This window comes from Molothrus aeneus, chromosome 16, assembly GCF_037042795.1.
Source record: "Molothrus aeneus isolate 106 chromosome 16, BPBGC_Maene_1.0, whole genome shotgun sequence".
Taxonomy (NCBI): domain Eukaryota; kingdom Metazoa; phylum Chordata; class Aves; order Passeriformes; family Icteridae; genus Molothrus; species Molothrus aeneus.
Genome location: NC_089661.1, coordinates 8,644,857 through 8,672,561, shown reverse-complemented (window position 1 = coordinate 8,672,561; position 27,705 = coordinate 8,644,857). Strand labels below are relative to the sequence as shown.

Here is a 27,705-nt window from a genome sequence, read left to right as displayed (position 1 = left end):
GGTTAGAAGAAGGGAACACAAGCAACCTGGGTATTCTGTGATGGCTGTGCACAGTTCAAGGCACATTTGACCATCTCTATATAGACTCAGAGGCACTAAAGCTGAAAGGAGCACCTTATTTGAAATTCAAATCCTGATTTCAGCATATCAGCACTGATATTATGAGACAGAAGTTTGAATATATTTTATATATTCATCTCCCATTCTCTCTGTGACCGAGTTACATAGAAATTTGGTATTATATTTCAAAAATAATTTGAAAAGCTGAGATTTCCAGAATTCACACAAACACCTCTCTGGTGAACCTTCCTTTGGAGAGGGAGTCAATCTTCCTGCTCTTTTTCAACACAAAGCTGCTATTAGATGGTTTGGGTCTTTTTTTTTTCCTTAAACAGCAACATTTGGCTGTTGGAAAGGAAAGAAAGACTGCTCTTAACAAGAGAAAATGGGACTACAAACAGTGTCAAGAAATACTAACATAGTGGTTTTGCAAACATGATAAACTCAGGTGGCAGCAGACAGTATTATGTGCAAAGAAAGCAGGCTCAGAGTTTATTAGTCAGACCTACCCTGACAAATGCAGCAGTCTTTCTGGAATGATTTCCTTTCATCACCCTTCTGGTTTCCATTGCTAGTTGATTCACAGACTACACACACAAAACAAAAGCAAACCATTAAGAAAAATGCACAGCCTCAGTGGCAAATACCAACCTGCATGTTTTACTGCATGCATTTAGAGAACAGCCAGTGTCCAAATGAACCCCGATACAGTGTGGCCCCACTGTACTATTTTCTTTTTCTTGGGAGAATTTTAGTGACTTCCTTAAAGCAAATATGACTCAATTTGTGAAAGTAGACTTGTTTTATTCAACCCTTTAGCTTATCACTTCCTTCCCAGCTATAGTGCTGTCACCTCCTTGCTGGCATAACAATCACAATTTCTAGCTAACACAGATGAAAACAACATAAACCAAAATAACAGAAGGATTTAAGGGAAGATACAATGTTTCAAAGGAATCAGAGGCAGCTAATGCACACCTGTGACTCAGTACAGAGAAGAGATTAACCTTCCCAGGCACAGCAGGACACTGCCTGGATCTGCAGCCAGACACAGTCTAATCTTTCCTAGATGGAGGATTACAGAAGAGACAACCCAAATTCTGAATGCACAAAAGTGCCATTTATTTTATTATACATGAAATCTCTTGCAAGGTAACTCATTTTCTTTGTTGCAATGATACCATGCATGCCTGTTAAGCAAGAACTTCAGAGTATTATGGGGGATAAAACCAGAGATGAGATCAAAGTTCACTTTATAAGCACCTGATTAAAATACTTCAGACTTCTTTTGCAATAGACCAATAATCTGAGCAAGGAATGGGAGAAATGCAAATATATCCCTATTTATTAAGGAAATGTAGATAAACTGTGGCTTACATGAATCAGCTGGACCAGAACAGGCTCCAGATTGCAAAACATTGACCTGGCTTCAACATAGAAACTCAGCTGTTGTTCAAAGTCACGGCCAAATGAAACCTGCAAGAGAAAAGACTTTACCACCACAGCCCTTAAATATCTGTAAAACTGCATGCAGATAAACCACAGATACTCAAAAGTCAAAATCCCCATATACTGCTAAGGAGAAAACCCAGCAGTAACAACAAACAGCAGTCAGAGCATCTCTGTTCTTTTAACTGTGTGCAATACTTGAGCTGCAGGGAAACATGAAAGCTTTACTGTTTTGGGGATTTGTTTGGTTTTTTTTGTCTACACTCCACATGACAGTCTACTTTACAGATGGAGTATTTTTCAAGAAAACAAAATTTAAATCCTGTTTGTGAAGTGTTTTCAAACCTAGCAGAAGTCTTGATTCTTTATGGGAGAAACAAAGGCTTGGTTTTGATCATGCTTAGAAAGCAAGACAAAAAAGCCCAGAATAATAGAAATAGATCTGTGAATCTGTATTCAGATTTCTCTAATTTCTAGTTGATAAAGGGCCTTCAACAGAAAACAGCATTTTTCCTAATTAGATAAACCAGTAAGAAAAGCAGGTTTTCCTCAGGTTTGGTTAATTAATACATGCTTATATAATATGGCAAAAGCCTGTAACCTTGCATTCTGGCAGGAAAGAAGTCAAAAAACAACCTTTGTGTGAGAACAACCCTCTTCCAACCCTGTACATTTAAAAACACCCAAGTGCTGTCAGCTGGAGTGTCTCAGCTGTCAATTAAAAGCAGAGCATGAGGAACAGTCTCCAGGCAGTCTACATTTATGTATTCTATTGCAATTTTTTTTTCTAATAGAAGTCAAGGTTGCATTATTTATTATTTCTCAAGTCACATGCAAAAGAATTTTTTACAAAATTAGAATAAAATTTACATTTAATCCATACAGTGAAAGATCAAAGCAACTGCACCAGAAAACAAAGGATTGCTTCTCACATTACAGACAACTGTCTTTGCTTTTCCTCTATTTGTACAATTGCTGATTCTTGAGTCCTAGTCACAAGAAAAAGTACCCAAAGGAATAAATTTTTCTACCAAAAAGACTGTCTGTAGGGATGACTGTAACAACTGCTTTTCCCTCCACATCTTAATGTGTGCTGGTTTAAATTCATAAATAGTCATTTTGCTGCTATGGGATTTTTTTTCCCCCCCAAACCAGGACTATCAAGACACATCAAATTTTCTTCAATGCAAGAAATCCTCCTAAAGGAAATTATACTGCATGTAAAGCTTAATAAAGCAAGACTATATTAGAACATTAATTAGCAAATTATTATAGCTGAAGAAAAAGCAACCATCTAGAGTAAATCCATAGAACTGCAACAAAGAACAAAGAGGACAAGTAGGCACAGAGTCTGACAGCTCTGTGTGAAAGAAATACCAGGCATTGACAGTATGTGGTTAGAGAACACAGAAAGCTTGAGAAAGTCTCCCTAAAACACCTTCACATTTCAAAACCAACAGAGATCAACAGAAGATTTATTGGAATAGGAGTGAGGGATGGGTTCAAGACTAATTTCAACACAGAATACTTGGGGTTCTCCTGGGACTACTAATTTAATGATACAAATTGTCTTATTTATAAATTAAGATAAACAAGATAGAATAACAAAAAGTTACAATTATTTTGTATTTTTGAAAGCTGGTATTGGTTCCATTTAGAGCCAAGTAGTGGAACTTCCTTTACATAAACCAGTGACCTTTCTGATGCTTCAGCTGCTGTTTAACTTTTAAATATGTGCTCTGTTTTACAGGAGATTTACAAAACTAGCAGAGAATACAATTAAATAAACAACATGTGTACTTTAAACTTTCATCTTGCACCAGTCAGCTTCAGCACTGGGTGACATTTCTTTGAACACAGACACACTTATTTCACTGAAATGCACTGCCTGTGGTTTTCAGTGCTCTCAGCCACACAGCACCTGCTCCTCACGGGCACCTCACCAAAATTCCAGCTCTAAGGTGCACCCAACACTTGCACACAATTGTCACTCACCATTTTTATGAATCCATTTATCAGAGCTGCTAACATTCTTTTCTCATCCTCAAGTGTTAGTGCACTAGAAAAAAAATTATTTGGTAAATTTTAGAATATTGTTTATCCTATTTATCTATAAAGGTTCAAATGATATATAATATTTTATATTTTTTTTCTGTATAAAACTAATTTTTATATTAATATCACCAAGTCAGCCATGAACCAAACTAAATTGCAAATTTTTTAAAAAGTAAAAATTGCTGAGTGTCTTCAGACTCTCTAAAAAACTCCGACTTTGGCATGAGGAGAAGGAAGCTACACTAATGTTTTTTTATTGTAGCAAACAAATGGCTTCAGTCTTGTGCTGCAACATAAGAACTTGAGTAAGAATTAAGTCTAAAAACTTTAAGAAATTAGTAAGTCTATTCTCAGGAGAAAGTTATCCTATTTAAGGAATAAAGCTTTTGAAATACACCTTTAAATATTATACACTGTATAACACAATAAACACACTTCTTTATTCTTTTGTTTGGGGTTTGTTTTAAGGTTTTCTGTTTTCATTAACCTTGCCTCAGAATTTAAAAAATAATTAACTTCACCTTGCTACAGTGCTGATTTTCTTTATGTTTTAGTAAGAGCTGAACTAAACTGATATGTAAAAAAGGAGTTTCTTTTCAAAACTATCACAGATACCTATTCTACACTGAGTCCAAAATCTGATTTGAAACAAATTTACATCACATAAAAATCCAGTCAGTCAAACCTGTTTCACTGACAATGGATGAACAAAAAGTTAAATTACAATTAACTAATACAATTTAATCTCTTGACTATTATATGCTTGGCTCCAGCTTTGACCTTTAGTGTATCAGTTACCAATTTCCAGCTTAGACACCAGATGGGAAGAGAACAATAGTTTTACTGTACCAATTCAGTAAGGGAGGAAAGGAAACCTCAGCATGATTAGCTCATTAGTGCATTGCCAATCAAAAGAGTCAACTGATGGGCTCTGAAAGGCTCAGGAGGCTTGTAATGAGATCTCCAGGTCAGTAATAGGTTTCCAGTTCAATTGTGCATCAGATCCCTACCAGTCAAAGGCTGTTATCCCCCAACAGCTGCTACAGGGGTCAGCCAGCCCCACACAATGGGCTGGGAGTTTCCTCAACCAGCATGCAAAAACAGATGCAGGAGTTACTTAAAAATAACTGGAATTTAGGATGATTTACCAAGAGTTGTACAACCATTTTAGCTCAGGAACTGCTGGTTTAAGGGATTTTAAATGTCCTAGTAAACTATCAAATTGTTTTGGCAAAGTGTCAGAGGAAGCACCAATATGGATTGCTATAAACTGCTTTATTTTTTTTAATAAGCTGGTTTAGGTACAATATATTGTTCTATTTAAAGGCTGAAGTGGCTTTTAGTGCAATATACAGCCAAATAAGGTACTTTAACCCAAAATAAAGCACTCTAGCTGGTATAAATTTGAATTATGTGCTAAATCTGACCTCTTTATTGGCAATAAATCTTGCATTCATGGCCTATGGAGGATGAGAAAGTTTTAAGTTCCTTTGCAGCATCTGCCATACAAAGAGGCTCTGGGCTCAGAGTGGCAAAAGAGACTCTGCCCTTGCAATTCAACCCAAACCAGAAGGAAGAAAAGGTTTGTCCTCTTGAGAGCTAGAATTTGCAGCATTGCAATGCTGGCCCTGTTTTTAATCAGACACAGATTTTGATGTGTCTTTTGCAAATTACCTACAAACCACAATGCTTTCCAAACTGCACAACAGTGAGGGTGCAACAGGGCACAGGGGACCCCAAACAACCTCAGCTCTCAAAGCCAAGGGCAAAATAGAAGAGGAGGAATTAGGGGAAAGATATAGGTGGTTCAACAGCTTCTGAGTTCTAGCTCCCCCTATTGAAGTTCCTAGAGATCTTCCAGGTATCCTTTTAAAGATTTCACACCCTTTGTAATGGCTGAAAACACTGACCCACAAAAAGGTGTAATTGAGTATGGCAATCTGTGCTTTAGTAGCTACACATTCACTTGAATCTCAGAAATAGCTTATTATTCACTAGAACTCAAACATTACATTGGTTTCACCCTCAAAGTGTTTTGAAGATTGGATTGTAAAGTGTCTCTGCTTCACTGGAAAACTACAAAACCACTGCTACTTCCTTTTTAAAATTCTTCTTCAGTATTCAAAATACAGCAGTAATTAAAGAGCAAATGGTACGTGCTGCCACTTCACTGCACAGCTCTTCCCTCAGCACTAATTGGATTCATGTCTTAATCCACCTTGAAACAAACAGCCCCAGAAACATGAAACCACATCAGGCAGCCTCACTGTGCACAAATGAGAGCTGAGGAGAAGTTCATCTTACTTCACAGAATCGTGCATTGTCTTGCAGACATGCAGCAGGGCATTGAGGATAACGGGGTCCTTCGTCGGCTCCTGCTGGTGCCTGCAAAGGGGTGCAGAAAAAGTGATCAACAATCCTGCTCTGTCAGAATGGAAAACAATGACTAGAATGACACTTATTTTACTGCATCATTTCAATCACCAGCACTGTATGACACTGCACAAGTTTAAATTCATTTGTGAGCTGTAAGAGCTGAAATGAGGGATGTGGGACTGCAGGGGCTCTCCAAAATGCAGTTTATTCCATCCAAGACATTACAGCAGTCCAGGGTGGTGGGTGACAGAGCTGTGCCCACAGCTGTCAGCTCCAGCTGCAGGCAGGCCTGGAGACCCCTTGGTTTTGGTTACAATGCATTATAGACTTTTCTTTGCTGAGCACCCTAATACAGTAGAACCAATGTATACCTTAACTAGTCTCTACAGCCCAACTACTGTAATTACCATGTTCATGTCACTGTTCTCCAATCACTAAAAGTTGGTACATTACAGTTTAAGCTAGAAGTTGTTATTCAGTTTTCTTGCAGTGGAAAATTCTGAGACCTTTTTTCTACTTGCAACATTTGCTGCCTTGTTTGCCTGTGCTATCTTCCTGCTTGGTAAAAACAGCTTCTTGTTTGAGGTGGGTTTATCCTTTGTTCTAAATCATAAAAACCCCTTCTAACTAACATATCCTTTGCCTCCTTAGCCAGTGAGACTGGCTCAGCAATTCTTTTCTTCTATATCAAAACTTGCTTCCATCTCTATTCCTTCATCAGACTCCACATTCAAAAATCTTTCTGCCAAGCATGCATATCTGTGAGATTTTCTTGTCAAGCTTTCATCCTTCCCAACAGTGAACCAATGAACATCAATGATCACATGGTTAATATGGGTAGAATTGCAATAAATGCCAGCCAAGAAATATTATCTTAATGTACACATTTGCATTGCCAAGCCACAGATTCTGACTCCTTAAGGGACACAGTAAGGTGGACATGTGATACACTGAGGCAATCTAAGAACATTAAAATAAAATAATCCTGGATTTACCAAGATATATTTTAATTTCTCAGCTACTCAGGGACAGGCAGGAAGGATCAGTGTCAGGTTTAGGTACAGAGGCACATGTGCAGAGCAGCTCCACTAAGATGATTAAGGGGCCACAGCATCTCTCATTTCTTGGCAGTAAAGCCAAGAGAGCTGGCCCCAGGTGCCCTAGGGGAGAGAAGGCTTGGGGGGCTCAGCAGTGAATATAAATACCTGAAGGGAAGGTGGAAATGAGAAAAATGTTTCAAGAAACCTGTTAATTATTTGAAAAGAAAAGGACTGCTTGACTTTCAGAACAGTTGAATGTATTTTCATTTTCTAAGTTCATTTTCAGCTGTAGCAATACTCTATTCTGTGCTGCCACACCAACTGGAATGTGAAATAAATGTCATAAACCAACTAAGGCAACACAGAAAAAAATAAGCTCAGAGAACAACTATTCTGTTAACCCACAGCAAGTCAGCATCAATATAATTACTTCAACTTTCTTTGTGAACAGTCAAACAGTCCCTCAATAGATGAACAAAGCTGACACATTTTCTTTTTTCTTTCCCATAGCCTGGAACACCTTCACAAACTAAATAGCCAAAATACTGACTCCTCTTCCCTAGCCATCTTTCACTAAGTTTCCCAGAGCCTCCAGAGTGCATTTCACTTCAACAGTCTCCACTTACTTAATAAAAGATTCCATAATGCACTTGCAAACCTCCACTCTCACACTTTCCTTCTGGAACATATCCAGAAATGGCAAGAATTTCTCCTGAAAGTACAAATACATAAACAAGTAAAATTAGGTGTGTTCAAACAACACACTAAAACAATAAATATTTTGGGTAAGTCTTATAAGCACAGCTATTTAAGTAAAACTATTTTCATCTGTTTTTAAAACAGTAATTAATCTGAAAGGATGAAAAAGTGGAACTAATGGAAAAGGACTGCTGGCTGAAAGATGTATCAATTTATTGATTGCAGAGATGCAGAAGGGAACACAAAATACAGAACTGTTTGGATCAAATGTTGCACTTTATTTTTAAAAGCAATCATATGCTTCAAACAGCTTAGGGTCATCACAAATTCAGGTATCTATGGGGAAAAAAAGCTAAGATATTATATACAATTAAAATAGTCTACACATCATCAACAATTTCACATCTATCCAGAGCAAGTTAAGAAGGTCTAAGACATACAAATTTCCTTCAAAAAAAATGGTCTAACATACTAAAATACTTCATTTCTGTATCATCTCAAGAATATAGTGAGGGTAAGTTTTTCAGAATTATCCAAGTAATTTGTGAACAAAACTTGACCCCAAATCCACAGCATCAATCTTGAGTTTCACTCTTCAAATGGTTTCTGTACTGTGACACACACTTGCTGTCTTTGTTTCTATTTTTCTACCTCATACAGAGTCTCTGACCTCCCTGAGTTCCACTTTGTTCCAATGCCAAGTGCAAGTGCTAGGAGAGGGTGTGATAAGTATGTGTCATAACACAGAAACAGCTACCAGCAATTACATTAACACACACACACACAAATAAATGGTATTTCATCTTCCATTCATTGTCACTTACGCCACAGTAACAAACAAACTTAAAGAATTTAACAGCCTAATGAAAAAAGTATAAAAAACTGGAATTGGAGTAATAAGTACTTAAGTGATAAGCAGCAGAAAGCTCAGAAAATATTTCTGCACTTAGCTACTTGACAAAAAGTCCTTGCATTCTGTGAATTTGTAAACAATCTAAATATTCCAGTCAAGGTAAATTCTCTTGCAGAAAAACTGCCAAACAGTTCTTCTTAAAAATTTATTAAACAGAATATCACTTACCACTGAAAAAAGCAGAGCAAAGTCATAGATATAGGTAATAACTTTCTGAATAATTGACTGCAGCTAAAGGGGAGAAAAAGGAAAGTTTTAAAATAGGGGAGAATTACTGTAATATGAGTTAAATTAATACTGTCCACACCAGAGACTGTTCTTCTTTAGTTATTCATAGAAGACTCTTTTGAAAGATGCTTCAAGTATTCATCAGCATCATTTCTTTCCCCAAAGTGGGACAAACTGTAGCTCTGCTGTTCCTCCCCACTTTTCCTATATACACCTCAGAACCCATATTGAACAGAGGCTGACCAGCCTGCCCAGGCTTTATTTGCCCTTCACTTCTATAGTTAGGCACATTTTTTTAGAGTCTCCATGTCCTCCAGCTCTCTGCACTAAAAATCTCAGCCAAATAAACAAAGAAAAAAATCTCAAACCAGTTTGTTAAACCTTCTTTTGTAGGCACTTTTTCTATCCTCCAAGTAACCACAAAAACCTTCTCAACTAATCCATATCTCATTTGGCTTTCAGTCTCAAGAACTGGAAACAGTAATTCACTGAAGCCTTAACAATGCCAAGTTGAGATAGATTATTTTATGGTTTATTTCTGTTTGAAGAGCCTATCATGATTGCTAATTTCCTCCAGCAAACACCACTGTGGATGTAGGAGTTAACTCTTGCTACTTCTAAATAGATAAATCATTCAAGTTTAGCATTTCTCAGAATTAAAAGATTGATATGCATAGAAAAAAAGGAGGAATAAATCACAGCATTACAGTGTTCCAAGAGGCTTCCCAAACTATTAGCCTGTGTTTAAAAATAATTATTTTGTTAAAAGAGTTATCAGTAATGTTTAAGAATTGATTCCACCTAAGAAAATGCATATCAGATTTTTACAGTTTTGGCAAAATAAACTCTTTACCTGTGGGTAAGCATCTTCAAATGCTCTATCAGGAGTCATGTGTTTGATAACATCAGCCAGAACTGTATTGACCTCTCGCTTCTGTGCAGCAAAAAACAAGGTTACATATTGAAACTGGCACATAAATCAAGTCACTAAACACCAGCTGAGCAGGTTAATTTATTTCCATTTGCCAAAGCATCAGCTTTTTACAGAGCTCTAGTTAAGCCAGGAACTTTAACCATAGCTCCAGTAAATCCTTACTTAAACTGATCCATCTGCCATTAAAACAAAAGGATAAGAAATGTTCAGTGCTGTGGGGTAGTAAAGCTTCAAAGCTGCATCTTTTGTCCCCATTCATCTTTCATGAAAGGAAATATATTTTTTCATTCCTACACATTTATACTGAATAGTCAAAGCCTTTCCATCTTTAATACCAGACTGCTAACACAGCCACTTAGTCTGTATCAGAGAAATTCAAAGGAAACAAAGTAATTTTCACCTACCGTAAAATGTCTGCAGGTATACTCCACCCACACTTCAGCACAGTTGATATAATCCTAGAAACACATGTGTCTCATGACTACCAGTATTTGTAGGAGACTGTGAGAAATACACTTGCAAAAATTACACTTAAAAGAATTAACTTCTGAGGTATGATTCAGGCAGACCTAAAGATCTAGAACCCAAAAGCTGCAATTGTGTAATAATGTTATGTAAAATTAAGTTATGCTTCAGCAGAGCTAAGAAAAGCAGGGATGATCCAAAGATATTACAGCCATCACTTATTTTTTTGTAACTGTGTGTATTTAGAAAAGGTAAACAATGCCATGCCTGAACAACTGGCTGCAACTTTGCTCTCAACACAGCCAGTAGTGAAACAGAAAGGACAGTAACTCACCTGTGGGTTCTTCAGCTTTGTTATAACCTTCCAGGCTTCATTTAGTATTTGAAGGCGATCATTTTCAGGAGGATCAGCCAATGCCAAGTTTAACCCCAGGGAGCGAAAGAGGAGATGCTGAAAGTTAATGAGTAATTTTTAATTAAAAGCAGACAACGCACATCCATCCAAACTGGTCTGGCAGGTACAGTGTGCAGAAAGATTCTCAGATCAAACCACTTGAATAATTTTATTCAAGTGACACACAAGTTATGGAGACAACTAAGAGCATAAAAACCTCTGTCAAGGGAAAGGAATTGGTAGAAATTAGACAGAAAATGTTACCTTTGGGAATCCAGACTCATCACACTCTTTAATCATGCCAATGAAGTCCATTGATCTCGCAGCAATAAACTCTGCTCTGAACGCCGACATCACTGAATTCAACAGCAAAGCACTGCCATGAACAACACAGATCAATACAGCTCAGCAGCGGCTCCAAGTCAGTAGTGCCTGCATGCACATCAATCTGAACTGCCTAGACTAACTACTGTCCAGCATCTATCATAAATTTTAAAAAAAGAAAGAGAATAAGAAAAAAAAAGAACCTCACACAAATTGAGCTTGCTTTGATGAGGATTAATGATGCATAAGCAAAACAAGAAAACATTAAGCCATCAGGTAAGGAAAGGCAACCCAGCCTGTAAAATACTTCTTCCATACAGGTGTTTTTGAAGCTATCATTTTAGCAGGAATTTACTAAAAATATCAAGGAAACCAGGAGTAGATGACATTTAGAAACTTACTCTCTGTTTAACTACAGTTCAGAAGTATACTCAGGGAGGGCAAATCCCTATTGACATTTTAATTAATTAATTAATTATATATGCATTATAAAAGCCACATTTCGAGCAGCTGCACAGATAGGATTAAAATAAATCCAAAGTCATGGCCATGTGATAACTGGCAATAACACATTTAGACATTTCTGATTAACCATTCAGACAGGTATTTGAGTTACTATCAAGCCAAAGCCACAAAAGAAGAATGAACTCACTGCATCACTGTAACATCCTCAGCTATGAGTTAGCTCAAGAAGCTGCCTCATAAAACACTGTGCCCTTCACTAGTGTGAAACAGACAGTTTGAATGCAGGGCAATTTACCTTGAGGGAAATTCTGTGAAGTGCCTAAAATAACCCAGCAGCTTCTGTGTTTCTGCCTGAGCCTTAGTGGTCCCATCCCAATTTGACTGGAATGTGCATTTTGTCATTAGACAAGCACTAATTCCAGGTCATTAGTTCTGTGCTTGGCAATACAGAGAGAAGGATGTTCCTTTTCACTCAGATGGCTGCAAAGCAGCTCATGGAACATACTGAGATTATTTCAAGATTTATATTCTGATGCCTCTTGCTTTGTAGCATCTTGACTGTCATGAGAAGACACAAATACACAGAACTCCCCTTTGAAAGAAGACTACTGTGTTAAACTGGATTACTCAACTTCCCAGTAAAAAAGACATGTCCCAAAAACATTTCTTTCCAAAAAAAACCCTCATTATAATCAACATTTTGTCCTTCCTTCAAAGAGCAAACAGGAACAAAGAGGAGGAGCCCGTCTTTACAGTGAAAAATGCTGAAAGTTGATTTGCAAAGTTCCACAGAACAAATCAATACCTATCCAAAACAATTTGTCCATCAGAGAATGTGAATTATTTTTGTCTAGTCTATCCCCTCTGATACAATACCACTTCCACAGCCCATTTTTTAAATGCTGCTTTCCCTGCACTCCCATGCTCAGTCACAGAATGCTGGCATTCCTCAGCTAAGTGATTAACATCATTTAGTTCCTCAGCTGCTGCAGAACTGGACTGTGCAAAGCACATAAGGAAAAAAAATAGGAGAAAACTCACAGAACTCAGCCAAGCTAGCCAATGAAATGCACAGAGAGGAGCCCATCAGCAGGCCAGACTGCATTCACAAAACCCAGTCAGTACATCCAACTTTCAGACCAGACCATCTTCCTGAACACAACTACCCTGCACAAAGACTTCTAGCAGATAATTGAGATACCAATTTTTAATGTTGAAAAAAGCAAATCTCTAAGTATTGCCACCTTCCAAAGGTTGCCTGCAGCTTTACAACTTCCCTTGCTGAATGCATGAATGGCCTGACTGTAGACAATGGAAGACAGGAGAAAGAAGGGGAGGAAAACCCAGAAAAGTGCAACAAAACCAGGCATGAGAGACATGGCTAAGGGAGAACACATTAATGTCCCAGACTTTGGCTGAGGAGCCAGAATACAGCAACCAAGTTAAACTAATTAACTTTAGCTTGACAAGTAATCTACCATATTTCAGAACTGATCTCTGGAAAACAGATGTTCATAATCATGATTTAATAAGCTACTGGAAGAATGAAAGCTGCACTATGCATCCAAACTGTTTCCAAAAGAGGAAGAGAACATTTTTGCAGGGACTCAGGGGTACTCATTACAGACTCCTGCCTTCTACACTCTGCCACACTTACTTGTTCCCCAACTTTTTGCATCTCTCCATCATCTCAGTAAGCAGAACCTGGAACAATTATTTATTAAAATTAGTGAATAGAGACTTTGCAAATATATTCAGCTTTATTTACTGTACTGAAATCTACTAAAAGCTGTTTTAATTATCTTTCCAATAGTCCTGTTTTACCCTGTATTTACAGCACAAAAAACAATGGTGTAGCTAAACATAAAACACATCTTCTGGAACACATATAGTGGCATTTCAATCAAAACCACCATTTTATGGAAGTCAAATCTGCAATCCTTCACCCATGCCATTACTCCAGGTAATCACTATTTGCCAGCCAGGTCAGTTACCTCTGGCAGGAGAGGTGAAAACTCTGCCAGACTGACAGAGATTGAAACAGCCTGTTCACTGTGTTAAGCTACAGTTTAGTCAAATCATTGGTATAGCTGTATGACAGAAGAAAAGGATAATTCAGCAAATAAAGATTAAACTAGCTAAAGAACAGCAGGAAACAAACAAGCAGGAATACTGCCTCTGAACTTGAAGTGGTCACACCTGAGCTTTGTGGAAGCCAACATTGTTCCTGTACAGCAGAGAGCACCAGACAGGCCTATGCAGGCTCTTTTTACTTGCCTTCACACCCATGTAAAAACTGACTGAGGGGTTGTTTTTTAGTAGGCAAAATTAACTCTTCACCACAACTTTAGTATTGAGCATTAGCACATTCACTTACATCTGGAGCATGGTATGCAATACACTGTAAAATCCAGTCTATAGCAGGAGAATACAGGGTCAGATACAAAGGGATCTCCACACATTGCACCACCAGCTGGTTCTGAACTGTATCCCCATGGATCTGTTGAAATAAGAGACAAAAATGTGTTGCTGTGAAAAGGTATTTAATGGGAGATATGATAAACTGGTTAAAGTTTGTATATGAATGCAAATGAAACAGATGATAGCACAAAGGTACAGATATTCTGAAACATTCACTGCAAGCTGGGAGAAAAAAATATCAAGCTCCTAACATATATTATTCAAGTCTGGAAAGATGCTGAATAGAGCAGCTTCAACTTACCAGAATGTATGTAAAATTTCCCATACTACATCTGGATACAGGAACACCCCTTAATCTAAACTTGAGAACTTCTGAGATTTTTCTGAAGTATGTGGCAGTTTGATTAAGGAGTATATTTATCTGATTTTGCAAATAAAACACTTATTTGCTTACTTGTTTAAATGTTAGGAGAAAGTCAAAAAAGTTTTTATTCAGGCTTTCTTTGAGTTGTGGTGCCACTTCCATCCCAACCTGTATTAAAAGAAAAAGATTTTATTGGCATCTATCAATTCTCCTTCAGAGTGAGACAAAAATGCATTTGCTGAAGGAATACACCCAAATCAACAAACAGCATTGAATCACATGCTTATGACTGATTATTTCCTAGCTTACTATTATCATCATGTCCACTAACAATCACCCCAAGGCTGTTCTTAAACACCATCCTAACATCAGCTCCAAGTGTCTGTAAGCACTGAGGAAATCAGTGTCTACTTCAATGCACTGCAGCAGCCTGCAGCAGCACAGAAAATTATTCTTACTTATTACAAACACTTAAAGAGAGATTCCCATCTGTAAAACAGGAGAGAAATAAATTTTTGTTTGTTTGTTGAAAGGAAGAGACAGGCTGCTGACTGCTTGAGATAAAAGTGGCAGTTCCTTGAAGCAGTGGCAGCACTGGCTGCAGGAACTCCTTGGTAGAGATCAGAGGAGGAAAATGAGAGCCTACCCTGCACAGGTATGCTCTGGCATAGACTGCAACCAGTGGGTCTCCAATTCCTCTAATCATAGCTGTTAACCGTGGCAGACACTCCGAAATGCCCCTGTTTTCATCAGAAATGAAAATGAGCTTCAACAGGCAATAACAGACTTACATCACTTACAGGTAACTTCAGTAGCTGCCTTGTAGACTAAAAACTGAGCATGAGTTATAGAAATGTCTATCAAAGAAAAAGGATACTAGCAGAAAAACTTATTTCATAAGTAAAATTTCTGTGTACAGTAATACATGTGCTATAGTCAAATTGCAGTATTTGCTATTCACAACAAGACAAATAAAAACTAAAGAACTCCTCCTCCTCCAGCTGCAAGAATAGCAGAGCTATGGAAAAAACTCAGTGTAACTCAGAGTAAGGAAAGCAGATGCTTAAAGCAGAACTGGCAGAACTCCTTCCATGTCTCATTTTCCCACAGGTCCTTTTTGACAGAGCTGTACTAGTGCCTGGATATGAGGCCCACTAATTCCAGTAAAGAATTGCTTTTTAGGGATAATAAAGTTGTCACTATAGCAGCAATTTGGCTTCCAACACTCATTTCAAAATATAACTGAAGGACAACTACAAGGGAAGGAAGGAACATTTTCTGCTCAGCAGCTGGCACTGTTTGGCAAAACATTAAACTTATACCTAAGTTTTCAACAGACAGTGGTTCATTGCTCCTAAATTATTTCTCCTACTCTGTCTCTCCCAGTATGATATCAAGATTTTCCTTTCAGTTTTCTATCCTTTTTCCCCACACTCCTCATGTCAACAATTTTCCTTCCTCTCCACCCCCAGAAGCCACAGCTTTTCAATTTGCACTGGGATTTGGACACCTAATGTCACATTTGTACATAGGTTTGAAAACTGAGAGCACTGTTGTATTTCAAAGTATAGCACAGTTCACCTTTAATTTTTTTATGGTATTCTCATTAAAAATTCCAAAACCTCTCTGTAGTGCTTCTCCTCAGTTCTACTAAGACCTTACCCACCAATAATCACACCCCTCTCATGCTTAATTCATTTAATTAGTTCCTAAATCTACCCATTCCCTTCCTTCCCATACTTAACACTATTCTTACGTTTTGGAGAGGAACTTATTGCACTTCAGTATTGCTGCTTCCACATAACTACAGGGAAATCAAGTTAAGGAATAAAACTAAGATTCACACCACTGAAAAACCATAAGCAAACATACACCAAATGGATATTGACCAAACTATTTTAAGGGCTTCTGTAATTCATGTCACTACACTTGGCTGATTTTTACAATTTATCTACAAGGTTTTGTTTCAAAATTTTTCACACATCATCTCTGTCACTGCCAAACTACTCAGAGCCAATGATTAAGCATTCAGTTTACTATGAAACATGACTCAAAAGAACATTCAAAACATACAGCCTGAAACAAACAAAACAAAGCCAATATAAACATGAGATCCTGTGGGTTTTATTGAAACAAACACATTCACTTTTGGAAAAATCTACAAAAAACCTGCAGACACACTGTGAGGGTCTCATTTGACAAGGATACAATCTGGGAATGAGTTCTCTGATTGAAGCAATCTTGAAAAACCAGTTTAAGCAAGTTTCTTTAGCTGTATCGTTAACACTCTCTGGAGAAAAGTTATCTGGGAAAAAAACCAACCCAGAAATAGTTACATTCTTCCTGGAAACAAGTTATTTTTCATGTTAGGTTTAAAACTGTATTCCCTTTCCATTCATCAGAAAATTAAGTGCACAATAATAAAACTAGGCAATACATTTGCTTCTCAGCTCTTAAGCAGCAGTCAGAGCTGAGAACATAACAAGAAAAAGATACAATCTTGTAGTAAATAACATTTCAGAACCTGAATTCAGGCTCTTGGAGCTCATCTCAAAGCTGCTACTGACAAATCCAACCTCTGCCCCTGCTCTTCCAAAATCAGAAATTGTAAAAAAAAAGAAAACACAGAGAATCTGTAACAAACATGTATACAAATTTACAATGACTAGAGAACATGCAAGACAGATTTAAGCACTCAAATAGTTTATTTTAAAATGCTAATATAAATTTTAAATAATACTATTGCAAGAAGCAGGAAATACTGAATATGGACAGAAACCTTGTCTTTATTTCTCTATTTAACCTTCCTCAAGGTTGGACTTTTTTTTTTCTGGAGCCCAGTGGAAACAAACACAAAGTTACCTGGCAGAGAGACAAACAAAGTTACCTGGCAGAGAGACAAACAAAGTTACCTGGCAGAGAGACTCGGTTATCCACGCACATCGACAGAATTCTTTCATAAACCAGTTTGCCTGGTAAAAAAAAAAAAATGAAAAAAAAATCAAAACAAATTAACAAAATGTAAAATGCAAAATGCTGGTACAAAGGTTCCCTTCACAACATACAATGAAATTAGATGGAAAAAACTCCCTAGAGCAAAGACATTTTGCTGCCCTCTAGTGAGGCTGAAATGTTCAGTGTGATTTAGCACCTCTCACACTATAATAACATTTTCTGGCTCCCTGAAGTGCAGAGGTAACACACAGGTCAGATTTCTCCCAGGCCAGGAAAGGACAGCTGCTGTCCTGACTTTGCTGACTTTGGATATTGTGTTATCTCTAGCAGCCTCCAGCAGTAGGAAGGAGCACAAAGAGGAAGAAGGAGCTGAAAAAACAATTGGATCTCTGTCGTAGCATATCCTGCTGGCACCAAAATACCCTTCAACTTTCAATACTATTGTGAATGTTTTCCAAAACATGGCAGAAAAATAAGAGAGTTACATGAAGTGAATGACAATTTCACTTACAAGTTTAAAAATATATTAAAAAAATCAATAACAATATTCTCATAGTCCCTATACAGCCAAAGAAAACTTTATGACTTCTGTTCATCAAAATACAAAAATAATGAAATATTGAGTCAAAAGGATGCTAAAATCCAAAATATTTTTATAATGACAGCATGTTTTTAATTTCAAAATGCAGAGATCATGTTTTTTCCTAACATTTTGTTCTAGATAGTCACTAATACATAAAGCACAGAACAAAATGAAGCACAAAATGAAATATTTTTTTCTTAAGGACTTTGCTCTTAGGAGATCTTTTACAATTATATATCGTGTTTACCACCAGTGTCCAAATGTTTAACATTCCATGTTAAAACTAGAAGTCATTTCAGGCCTTTTTGGATAACTTTGATGCTTTCTAACATTACAAAAAAATAATCTTATTAACATTTGTGTAGTAAGACTGGCACAGTAGATACTTACCAAAAGTATCAAGGATATCTGTAATTAGAACAAATTTGCTTGGATAAAACTGGATTACTGTTGTGTCTGAAAGAAGCTTAGAACACTAGAAGGAGAAGAAAACAAAGAAACATTTTTAGAGGCCACCACAAGTTTGTGGTTTTACTCCAGAAAAGCTGGATAAATATCCACAGGTGGAAAGGGCCAATATGAATTATGAAGCCATTTAATTTTTTTCCAAGATCAAACTGGAGTCAAAAACTTTGGCAGAAGGTTACTCACAAAAAAAACAGCTTCTACCAAAGGAAAACAGGTGAATGCTGACTGGGGAGAGAAATCCAATTCTTCCTTGCTTAAGCCAAATGTGGCCTCTGGCCCTGAGTCTTCTCTGGTCTCTAAGACTGACAGTATTTTCTATGAGCTCCATCCTTTCTCTGTCCTGCACCAGGAGACAGTTCTTCAATCTCAGTGGAATAAACAAAGTTTAAACTTTTGTTACATTTCAAAAATCCAGGAAGCAATCCAATCCCTCACAAGACTGCTCTGTTTAAAGAAGGAAATAATAACATTTGAAGATGCTTAAACAAGGGGCACACTTAGTCTTTTTGCTTTATTCATCAGACAGGTGAGAGCATTTACATCCTACAACCTTCTGTGTGGTCAGTCACCTTCACAGAAAGGTACCTCAGTGGCTCTTTAGGACCTACACACAGCACCAACACCTGATTCCCCACTTTTCTTAGAGCTCACACACATAATCAACTTAGTGCAGCTTTCTCTAAGTAGCTTAGCATACTCCATCTTGACAAGTAAAGTATCTTGCAAAAAGCCACTTGAAGAATCACAGAATCATAGAATTGCTTAGGTTAGAAAAGACCTTCAAGACTGTTGAGTCCAACCTTTAAACCATCACTGCCAAGATCACCAATAAAAAGCATCCCCAAGTGCCACATCTACACATCCTTTACATATCTCCAAGGATGGTGATGCCACCACTGCCCTGGGCAGACTGGTCTGGTGATTGAGAACCCTTCTGGTGAAGAAATTTTCCTAACCAGAAGCCAAATTCACTCCTCCTACTGCATACTAACCAGTGTGTAATAATAATGACAGACTATGGATAAAACTACAGCCTGATGCCAAGAGAACTGCTCAGCTCTCAGAGGATACAGCACTCTGCAGGAAGAAGCACAACAAGTAGAGTTCACTGAGGGTTCTACCCTATCCTGCTTTGTAACTACAGAATTATTATCCTTCATGAAAATTTTCAATTCATTAATTACACAAGTACCTATTTCATTCTTAGGCAGTCTTTCAATCAGTGATGAGCATCTGCAGCATTAAGTGCAAAGTGAATAACACTTCAGCAGAGATAAACACATTCAGCTTTGGTACCACTCTCCTAAAAGGAAGCACTGGATCCCATGTTAGAAACTGTATTATTTCAAAATTGTTTGTGAACCAGTTGCAAAAGAACACATGAAAGTATCAATGCATAGATTATCACTGCATTATCACACACATTATATATATAGATATATTTCACTATTTCACACAAAGCACTGTAAGTACAGTACATCCCTGCTGCTTTTCTTCTCATCCAAAGACCACAGACACACTTCATAATCCTATATATAGATTTTTTTTAAAATAACAATAATAGTGCTGATTTCATAGTATTACAATAGTACATTAGTCACCCTAGGTCACATATAATTGTTTGATCTCACTTCATTAATGTTTCATTTCCTTTTTTGTCTTTACCACAATTTAAGCTGAAATTACTTCAAGCAGTTTTCACAAGAGTATCCAGAATGGCCAAAAAACTCCTGACTTTATATAACCCCACTGGATGACTATGAGCATTACATCAGTTTTACAGCTTTTAAGGATGTCATTATCTCATCTGTCCTCTGCTGCACTGTGCCTCTGGCCTTTTTTAAAGGCCAAGCCAAACAAAAGAGCATTCAACTGTCCTATTTCCCCATGCCCTCCTCAAAGCACATCACCCCAAATGACCCAAAGGAAGACCATGGACAATTTCTCAAACAAACAAACAAAAACAAACCTCATACACACAATTTAAAAAATCTGGAGCTGTTTTTGGTAGCTTGCTAAGGTCCTAAATCCCTTTATTTAATTGCCCTACTAAGCTTGGATGGGTAAAATGCTGATGTTCAAAAAGCCATTCTGGTATTATTTGTAGGGGGCAAGGGGTTTGAAGGGGAAGAGGGCAGGAAAGGAAATGACATGTCCTATAAAGAGCTGATCATCACTACATGGTACTTGTTCTAACTACCCTTAAGCAGGTAACATTTCCACATCTGTCATTTGGTGACTCATTGAGAATTCCCACCCACATAACCTAGTCAAAACCAATCTGTAACAACAAAGCTGAAAATCCAACTACTGTCAGAAGTTATAAAACTCTGGAAGAAATATACTTCAGAGAAGAAGAAAGGAAAATAATAGAAATAATAGAAAAATAGAAAGCCTTCTTTTCCCAAGAAGGAAACTGGACAAGTTATATCACCAAACTCACTGGTTCTGCATAGAACAAAAACATCAAACTGACCTGGATGACTATTTTCAGAGCTTTTACTTTCTGATCAGAGGACCATGCATCCTTTAAAGACTGGTTCAGTTCTTCAATTCTGTTCATGTAATCCTGCTGAGTCAAATTCAACAGCTCTTTCTGTGATCCCTGGCAAGAAAACACAAACCCTCTTAATAAGAGCAGGAGGGAAGGAAGGAGAGTGCTGTTATTATAGACTCAAATCACCATGTTGTGGAAGAGAATCCTACAAAATTTATTACAGTTTCCCTTCAGGTCTTAGGAAAGTAGGTTATGAAACATCTCACTTTTGCACAGTAAAACACTGCAGCTTGAGAAATAACTTCAGTACTCAGTATTTCTATCAAGCTCATAATTGTAACTTAAACTAAACTCAGGTAGACATTTGCAGCTTCTGCAACAGGGGACACCAGAATTATCAGATGTTAAGACTATAGGGGGCTCCACAAAGTTTTACAGCAGTAAGAAGGTAAATCAACAGCAACAGATGAGGTAAATTTTCAAATCACAATTTCTAGTGATACAAAAATATGACTCTGCCCAAATCCTGTAACAGTAAGGATTAAAATCAGCAGAAAATTCCCACAGAAAGCACATAATCATCTAAATACTGCACTTGCAGAATCAGGACCTTTTTAAAAGGTTTCACAAAAGATTTTTATTTCACAAATTCCTTTCACTGTTATAATGATGCTGTAATTTCATCAGAAAACTTTCTCACCTCTTCCAGATCATCCAGTTCTTCTAACCTTGTCCTTACTTTTTCAGAAACTGCTGACCCAGTAGTGGTGGCTTTTCCTGCAAAGAATTACAGATTTAAGTTTCTTTAAAATTTAAACACTGGGACTTCTGAAGAGAAACAAACCTGAAGGAGCCTGACATGGACCAGTCAGCTTCTGTGAGAGAAGACAGGTGACAGATTCCTTTAGTGACTATTCCTGAAGACACACATCTAAACACACCTACAGTGCATTCACTTTGATCAAGGGCAATGAATAAGCAGAATTGAATATGAGTGGATTTTTCTGCAAGTTTTACCAATAAGAAAAGAATCACCAGATAGAACCATAGGATAGTTAAGGACAGAAAAGCTCTATGGAGGTCTGTGTCCAACTCTTCTCCTCAAAGCAGGTCCAATTCTGAAGTTGTAACAGTTGCACAGAGTTGCATCCAGTCAATTTAACAATGTCTAAGGATAAAGATATCACACTCTGCCTGAGCATCCAACTTCAGTGTCTGACCATTCTCATTGCAAAAAAGTGTTTTCTATTTTTGCAGATGCTGAAATGCTGCATGTTTATTCATGTAGAAAAATTCTGATTTACTATGCTATGATTACCTAGCCCAGATTCTCTTTGCTAGAAAACATGATAAAATATTTAACATTTGGTTCTTTTTTAAACACCCAGCATACAGCTGAAATCACTTCACTTTCATGTAAAGAGAATAACTGAAAAAGTTCCCAAAGGACTTGTTTGCTTTCCTTCCAGCTAGCAGAAGAGTTGATAAACATGATCCTCAAAACATCATTGCTCAGTTTAAATGGAAGAAAGTTTTAAGCTACAGTGGAAGGCAGCGCAGTGAAATAATCACAAATTCATCAGCCCATAGGAATAAAGGTGGTCAGGTGGCTTACTTCCAATAACTATTTTAAACATCCAGACATCCACAAAAAAGCAAGGACCATGATGTCAGAATGGAGGAGGCAGGAAAATACATTTCAACTATTCTTGACCACAAATCTGTCACTGTACCCTGCCTTCAAGCAACCTCTGTTGCTGGCAAAGAAAGTTCTCACCTTTTTCAGATCCCATGTACAGATTCTGTGAGGAAGCAGAAAAAGCAGATTGTTAGAAAACATGTCATGCACAGGGTAATTACACTGCTAATCAACCCTCTAATCATTTAGAAGTAGATGCAAGACTAGAAGTTATTTGCATGGTTACAAAAAACCAAAGTGATGTCTTCTAAATATCAGAAGACTTGGACTAAGCTCTAAAACAATCTTCAAAAGTGAGAGCTTATGATTCAGTTTTCTACAATATTAAAACTGAAATGTAGAGGACCAGTATTTACCCATGAGGGAATTATAAAATAGCAATATCCAAAATCCACTAAAAGTCTAGTACAAATAAAAACAACTGTGGCAGCCACCACTTACAATAGAAAGCTTCTCTGTTGTTGTGTATCTAGCAAGGATTTCACCACGTTTGCTTGACCATGGCTCAAAGTCACTTCCCACAGCTGAGCTCTCATCTTTGTCCCGTTTCCTTCGTGCACCATCCTGTTACAGGAGTACAAGTGCAAAAGTTAATACAGACCTGGAAAAAGAAGAGAAGGCTGATAAAGGTCAGCTTAATATTTCAAGTGCTAGCTGATCCTTTCAAAAGTTACAATATTTTTTAAAATACAAATTTTTATTTAAATATGTCAACATAAACCAGATAAAAGTAGGTAAATAAAGAATCTTCTATTAATATGATATATTTCCTATATCAAGCTCTTCACTGGTGAGACAATACATTTTATCCAGGGTTGGCTTTATGGTTTTGGTTTGGTTTTGGTTTTCCTTTACTTAGTTGAGCTACAGCCCTCAGAGTTACCGTGGGAGGAGCAGCAGTCACAGGATCTGCAGCTGCTGCAAACAGTGACAAGGGATCAGTGCCATCCAACACGCTGCTCAGCGGGTCCATCACTGAACTGGAGGAAGAGGAGGAGGTAGAAGAAGTGCTTCCCTTCCTGTTCATCTTCTTTGTCTTGGATTCAGTAACCTAAAGAAAAATTCAGAACCATTAAACAAAAAGGCTTTCTCTTCCCTCACTTTTCTTTAATTCTTTTTCTTCCCCCCTTTTCCCTGAATGTGGAGGCACTGTCTCTTCAGAAGAATTTCCACTGCTTTTTTTTTCCTTCCAATTCTAGGTCTACAAAATTGTAAGAACCACTCCAAATATCTTTCTAGTACCCCTTCTCTATTTTATTAGGTTTGTCCCTGTCCTCCCAACTCTTTCTTGCTATTTAATTTCATCTTCACTTTTCTCTTATGACACTCAAGCCTGGAACATCAAATCCATACCTCAGGCCAACATCTTCTCTCTCTACTGACCTTCCTGAGCAGAAGCTGCTGCCCATTTATCATTCATTAGTGGATAACTCATCTCTTTGAAGCTGGTTTTTTTCTGTACATCTCTAAAAGCCTCTTACACATCAAAGAAATTATAAATGTTTTAAAATACACAGCTGACTGGAAGCTAACCCAAAACCAAACCTTACATCAAGCAATTATGTAAGGCCATTTGTAATGCAACAATTTGATTTTAAATTTATCCATTATTCAGCATTTAATGCAACCAAGAAAACCTACAAGCTGGAGGTGCTGTATTTGTCAGGAGACTGTTTCTGACACATAACAGCACTGAAAACTTCTGTGAAGGGCAAATAGAATAAACCTGGATGCGTCTAAAACAGGCCACTAACACAGAAAGCAACTTCACAAGTTAGTACCACCACTAACCTCAAAGCCTTCTAGTTTTAAAGGAACAGATGTAAAAAGGGAACACAATCAGTCTGAATTCAGATTCATTTTCCAAAAGCACAAACAAACTCACTGTAATGGGTTTCAGTGGATGGTAATCACCAAAATCCAAAGGTACAGATTCCAGCTTGCACACTTCAGATTCTGACACATAGTTCCTTGATCTTGCATGCCTTAAAAAATAAAGAGTGAAGGGAAAGTATACATGGATATAAATAACCACATACTAATAGAGAAGCATATCCTACATCTATGGTTGTCTACAAAAAAAAAACATACTGAAAAATAAGCAAACAAAGATCCAAATTTCTCTCTACTGAGATAACATAAAATGGAGATATTTTACTTTCAGCCATTTAGTTGTACTCTTTTTAGTCTTTGAAACACACAGAGCTGCTGATTGTTCTTTTCTGTTTCATTCAAGATTCTGAGAATGTTTATAGCACATCCTCAGCTGAATGAGGAAAATCAGGGGAGACCCCAAAAATTCTTTAATCAGACTCCTAACAAAAGCAAACAGCACTTCCCCCACACAACACACATCTTTGCCACTAGAATTAATCCAAACTTCCAAATAATTCCATTCCTACTCAAAGCCATAACTCATTTGGAAGATTTTCAGCAGCGCTAAGCGGCCAGGTGTTTTATCTACAATAATATGTCTAAGTTTCCTTAATAATGAATTACAAATTAGATAATTTACAGTTGTGCCACTCCAAGGAAAAACTTTTGATATCTAATGAGATAGAGCAGAGCAAGAGAAAGAGTCCAGTGAGATCCACATGCTTATTTGTTCTCTTGATCTCCAGTTTCTTTTCTTTTTGCTCTTGTCTGATTGTTCAATGACTCTTCTTGCTCATTTCCATCATGGGTTAATCAGCACTTGGGTGGAAAATTTTCAAACTCTTTCTGGCTACACAATTATAACATTTCTTTAACTGCTGAGAGCTCTCTCAGCATCCCCAGGCCAAAATCAACTGCACTCCAATTAGTGTAAGCACACTGGGCAAGTGCACACGGTAATAATACACACATAGGAGTGAACAAGAGCTGCAAACCCTGAAAATAAGTCTTTTAAAAGTACATTTTTTACAATGTGGCTATTCAAGTGATAAGACAGCTTGTAACAGAGCTAATACAGAAGACAAGATCAAGTTTGCTCTGGCATTATGTTCTGCTTACTTTCCAGTGAAAGGAGATTAAGCATTCCTTTCTTGACCACAGCAGTGCAGCCAACTTTTGCGAGGAAAAAAAAATAAGACTCAGGCCAAGCTGAGGTTTCATGCTCTGTGCATCCTGCATGACAATACCCCTGCTTCAGCCGCTCTTTTACCAGTGGATTTCAACCTTTCCCACACATGATCACCACTGCAATTGCCACCACTGCAATTGCCACCACTCTGCACCTGAGTATTCCTAAAGAGCCTGTGAAAGATAACAGAGGCTAGATGTGCTGGTATCGGTAAATACCCAGCAGGAACTTCCAGCTCCCCTGGCGCCGCGGGGCGAGCAGCGGGCCCGCGGTGACCCCGCCCGGAGCGCTCGGGCCCCGCTCCGAGCAGGACACGTTCCGTGATAACACCTGGCGAAAACCAGCGGGGCTCGGGGAACTCCTGCTTATTGTAGGGGAAATAACGGGAGGCCGCCCGGCTCACAGCTGCCGCTCCGTCCCACAGCAGGGCTGTGCCGCCGGCCCGGCTCAGTGTAAGGCCAGGGTCTCTGAATGTGATCTGTACCCTCGGGTGTCTCAGACTGCAGCGCCGGGCTGAGCTCCCACGGCAGCGCCCCGGCTGCCCCCGCCACCCGCGGGGGCTCCCACTCCCCTCAGGCCGAACTGCCCCAAGCCCCGCGGGCGGAGAGGCCCCGCACTTTCCCCTCCGGCACAGCCGTGGCCGCCCCCGCCTTAGCCGCCCGGCCGCGAGGGTCGCCGAGCATGACGGCAGCCCTGACCCGGCCGTGAGGAACCCGCAGCCCCCCGAGCCCGCCGGCCGCCCCGCGGGGCACAGGCGGCTCCCTGAGCCTCACCAGGGGAACGCGGCCATCTTGCGCCGGTCACATGACAGCGGCGCGGCCGCGCCTTCCGCCGGCAGCCCCGGCCCGCCCCGAGCGCGGGAAACGCCTGAGGGGGCCGAGCAAAGAGCACGCGGAGACACAGCTTGATAAAGGTTTAGAGTTTATTGTGCAGAACGCGCCAAGTAAAAAGCGAGACTGGTGAAAGTGAAACAAAGTACAAAAATAAATAGACTTCTGTAATGGTATCACAATTCCACACAAAATAAAAAGATAAATATGTATAAATACAAAACAGCAAGTACAAAACCAAATTCTGGCACTTGCCAAGAGAAAGGCCTCATGAAAGTTAAAAAAAAAAAAAGCAAAAAAGACCCTTGTGCTATAATGCTTTATTACACACTGGAAACATGCTTGAAGAACAAGAGGTTTAGATGTGAAACCCTAAGAGAAGGGAAACATTCATTTCTACTAACACACTAAACCTATCTGTGCATCAACATATTGCCTATGCTAATAATAAATACAGCACATCAAACATCCATTGAAAGCATCAAACTTTAGTGCTGCCATATCAACAGCACCTTCTATCATCTGTGACACAGGTTACTCTTGTCACTCTAAATTCTTTCTCTCGAGATGTTTTCCACTCCTAAGAGAAGCTGGGAATTAAAACACAGCTTTGTTGCCCACTGGGTGAGCAGGAAACTTTCCTGGAGCATTTTCCTACTACAGCTGGGATTTTAAAGCACCACAGCATTAGTATGAAGGAGGCAGGTCTTCCACTGCTTAAACTCTGCTATTTTCACCATCAGGGGAGCCCCTGGCCCCAGGCTTTCAAACAAACCCAGCAATGTCATTCTTCAAGGTGCTGGGGCAGTGTTTGTGCCATTTTGCAATCATGCAATTTGGGTAACTTAGTGCCTGGTATAACACAGCATCACGAGCTGCAGAAGACAGACTTGGTGGCAGATAAAAGCCACAGGCTGGTGCCAATCCACTCATCACTGCCTATGAAATAACTGTCCTCATGCCATTATTAATGTTCCTCTTTCATGCTATTTACCACAATCAAATTTTCAGTTAGTCTTTTTTCTCTTACATTCATGTCAACACACTACAAAGCCTCCAAAGTTCAGTGTGTTGTATTGTATTGACACTGGGAAAGTAACAAAATATAACCTAATTTACATTCTGGCAGTCAGTTCTCTTCTGCAAAGATTACACAGCTGAGCTTTTCTCTCTAGAACTTTGTTAATTTCATGTCTCAAGTTCATTAAGATAAGGTGGAGAATGATCTCCCCTGAAGTTGATGGATAATATCCATCAGTTGGAAGACAAAGGTAGAATATGACCATGATCTTTTAATGTTAGATATTCATAAATATGGAAGTGTTGGGATTTGGTAGGGATTTCCCACCTGCAGAAATCATGACTTCAGTACAAGGGCCTGTTGGATCACACAGCAGAAGATAAACTGCTCAGAAAAATCCC

General features: G+C 38.5%; 1 protein-coding gene across 1 annotated transcript in view; it reads right to left on the bottom strand.

Annotated features, from left to right (window-relative positions):
- VPS35L (VPS35 endosomal protein sorting factor like) overlaps positions 1–26,254 on the bottom strand; it is a 43,480-nt gene extending 17,226 nt beyond the window's left edge. The window contains exons 1-25 of the mRNA XM_066560966.1: positions 26,227–26,254; positions 24,275–24,374; positions 23,273–23,440; positions 22,831–22,953; positions 22,468–22,492; positions 21,391–21,467; positions 20,670–20,798; positions 18,116–18,200; positions 17,100–17,159; positions 16,396–16,492; positions 15,944–15,991; positions 14,834–14,927; positions 14,278–14,355; positions 13,780–13,902; positions 13,060–13,106; positions 10,878–10,989; positions 10,554–10,670; positions 10,159–10,212; positions 9,674–9,754; positions 8,761–8,823; positions 7,607–7,692; positions 5,869–5,949; positions 3,505–3,568; positions 1,438–1,536; positions 570–647 (exon numbers count right to left, since the gene is read on the bottom strand). Coding sequence (XP_066417063.1) covers positions 570–647; positions 1,438–1,536; positions 3,505–3,568; positions 5,869–5,949; positions 7,607–7,692; positions 8,761–8,823; positions 9,674–9,754; positions 10,159–10,212; positions 10,554–10,670; positions 10,878–10,989; positions 13,060–13,106; positions 13,780–13,902; positions 14,278–14,355; positions 14,834–14,927; positions 15,944–15,991; positions 16,396–16,492; positions 17,100–17,159; positions 18,116–18,200; positions 20,670–20,798; positions 21,391–21,467; positions 22,468–22,492; positions 22,831–22,953; positions 23,273–23,440; positions 24,275–24,374; positions 26,227–26,243 — 2,106 coding nt within the window. The 5' untranslated portion in view covers positions 26,244–26,254. The remainder of the gene's footprint in view (positions 1–569; positions 648–1,437; positions 1,537–3,504; positions 3,569–5,868; positions 5,950–7,606; positions 7,693–8,760; positions 8,824–9,673; positions 9,755–10,158; positions 10,213–10,553; positions 10,671–10,877; positions 10,990–13,059; positions 13,107–13,779; positions 13,903–14,277; positions 14,356–14,833; positions 14,928–15,943; positions 15,992–16,395; positions 16,493–17,099; positions 17,160–18,115; positions 18,201–20,669; positions 20,799–21,390; positions 21,468–22,467; positions 22,493–22,830; positions 22,954–23,272; positions 23,441–24,274; positions 24,375–26,226) is intronic.
- Between the last annotated feature and the right edge of the window lie 1,451 nt (positions 26,255–27,705).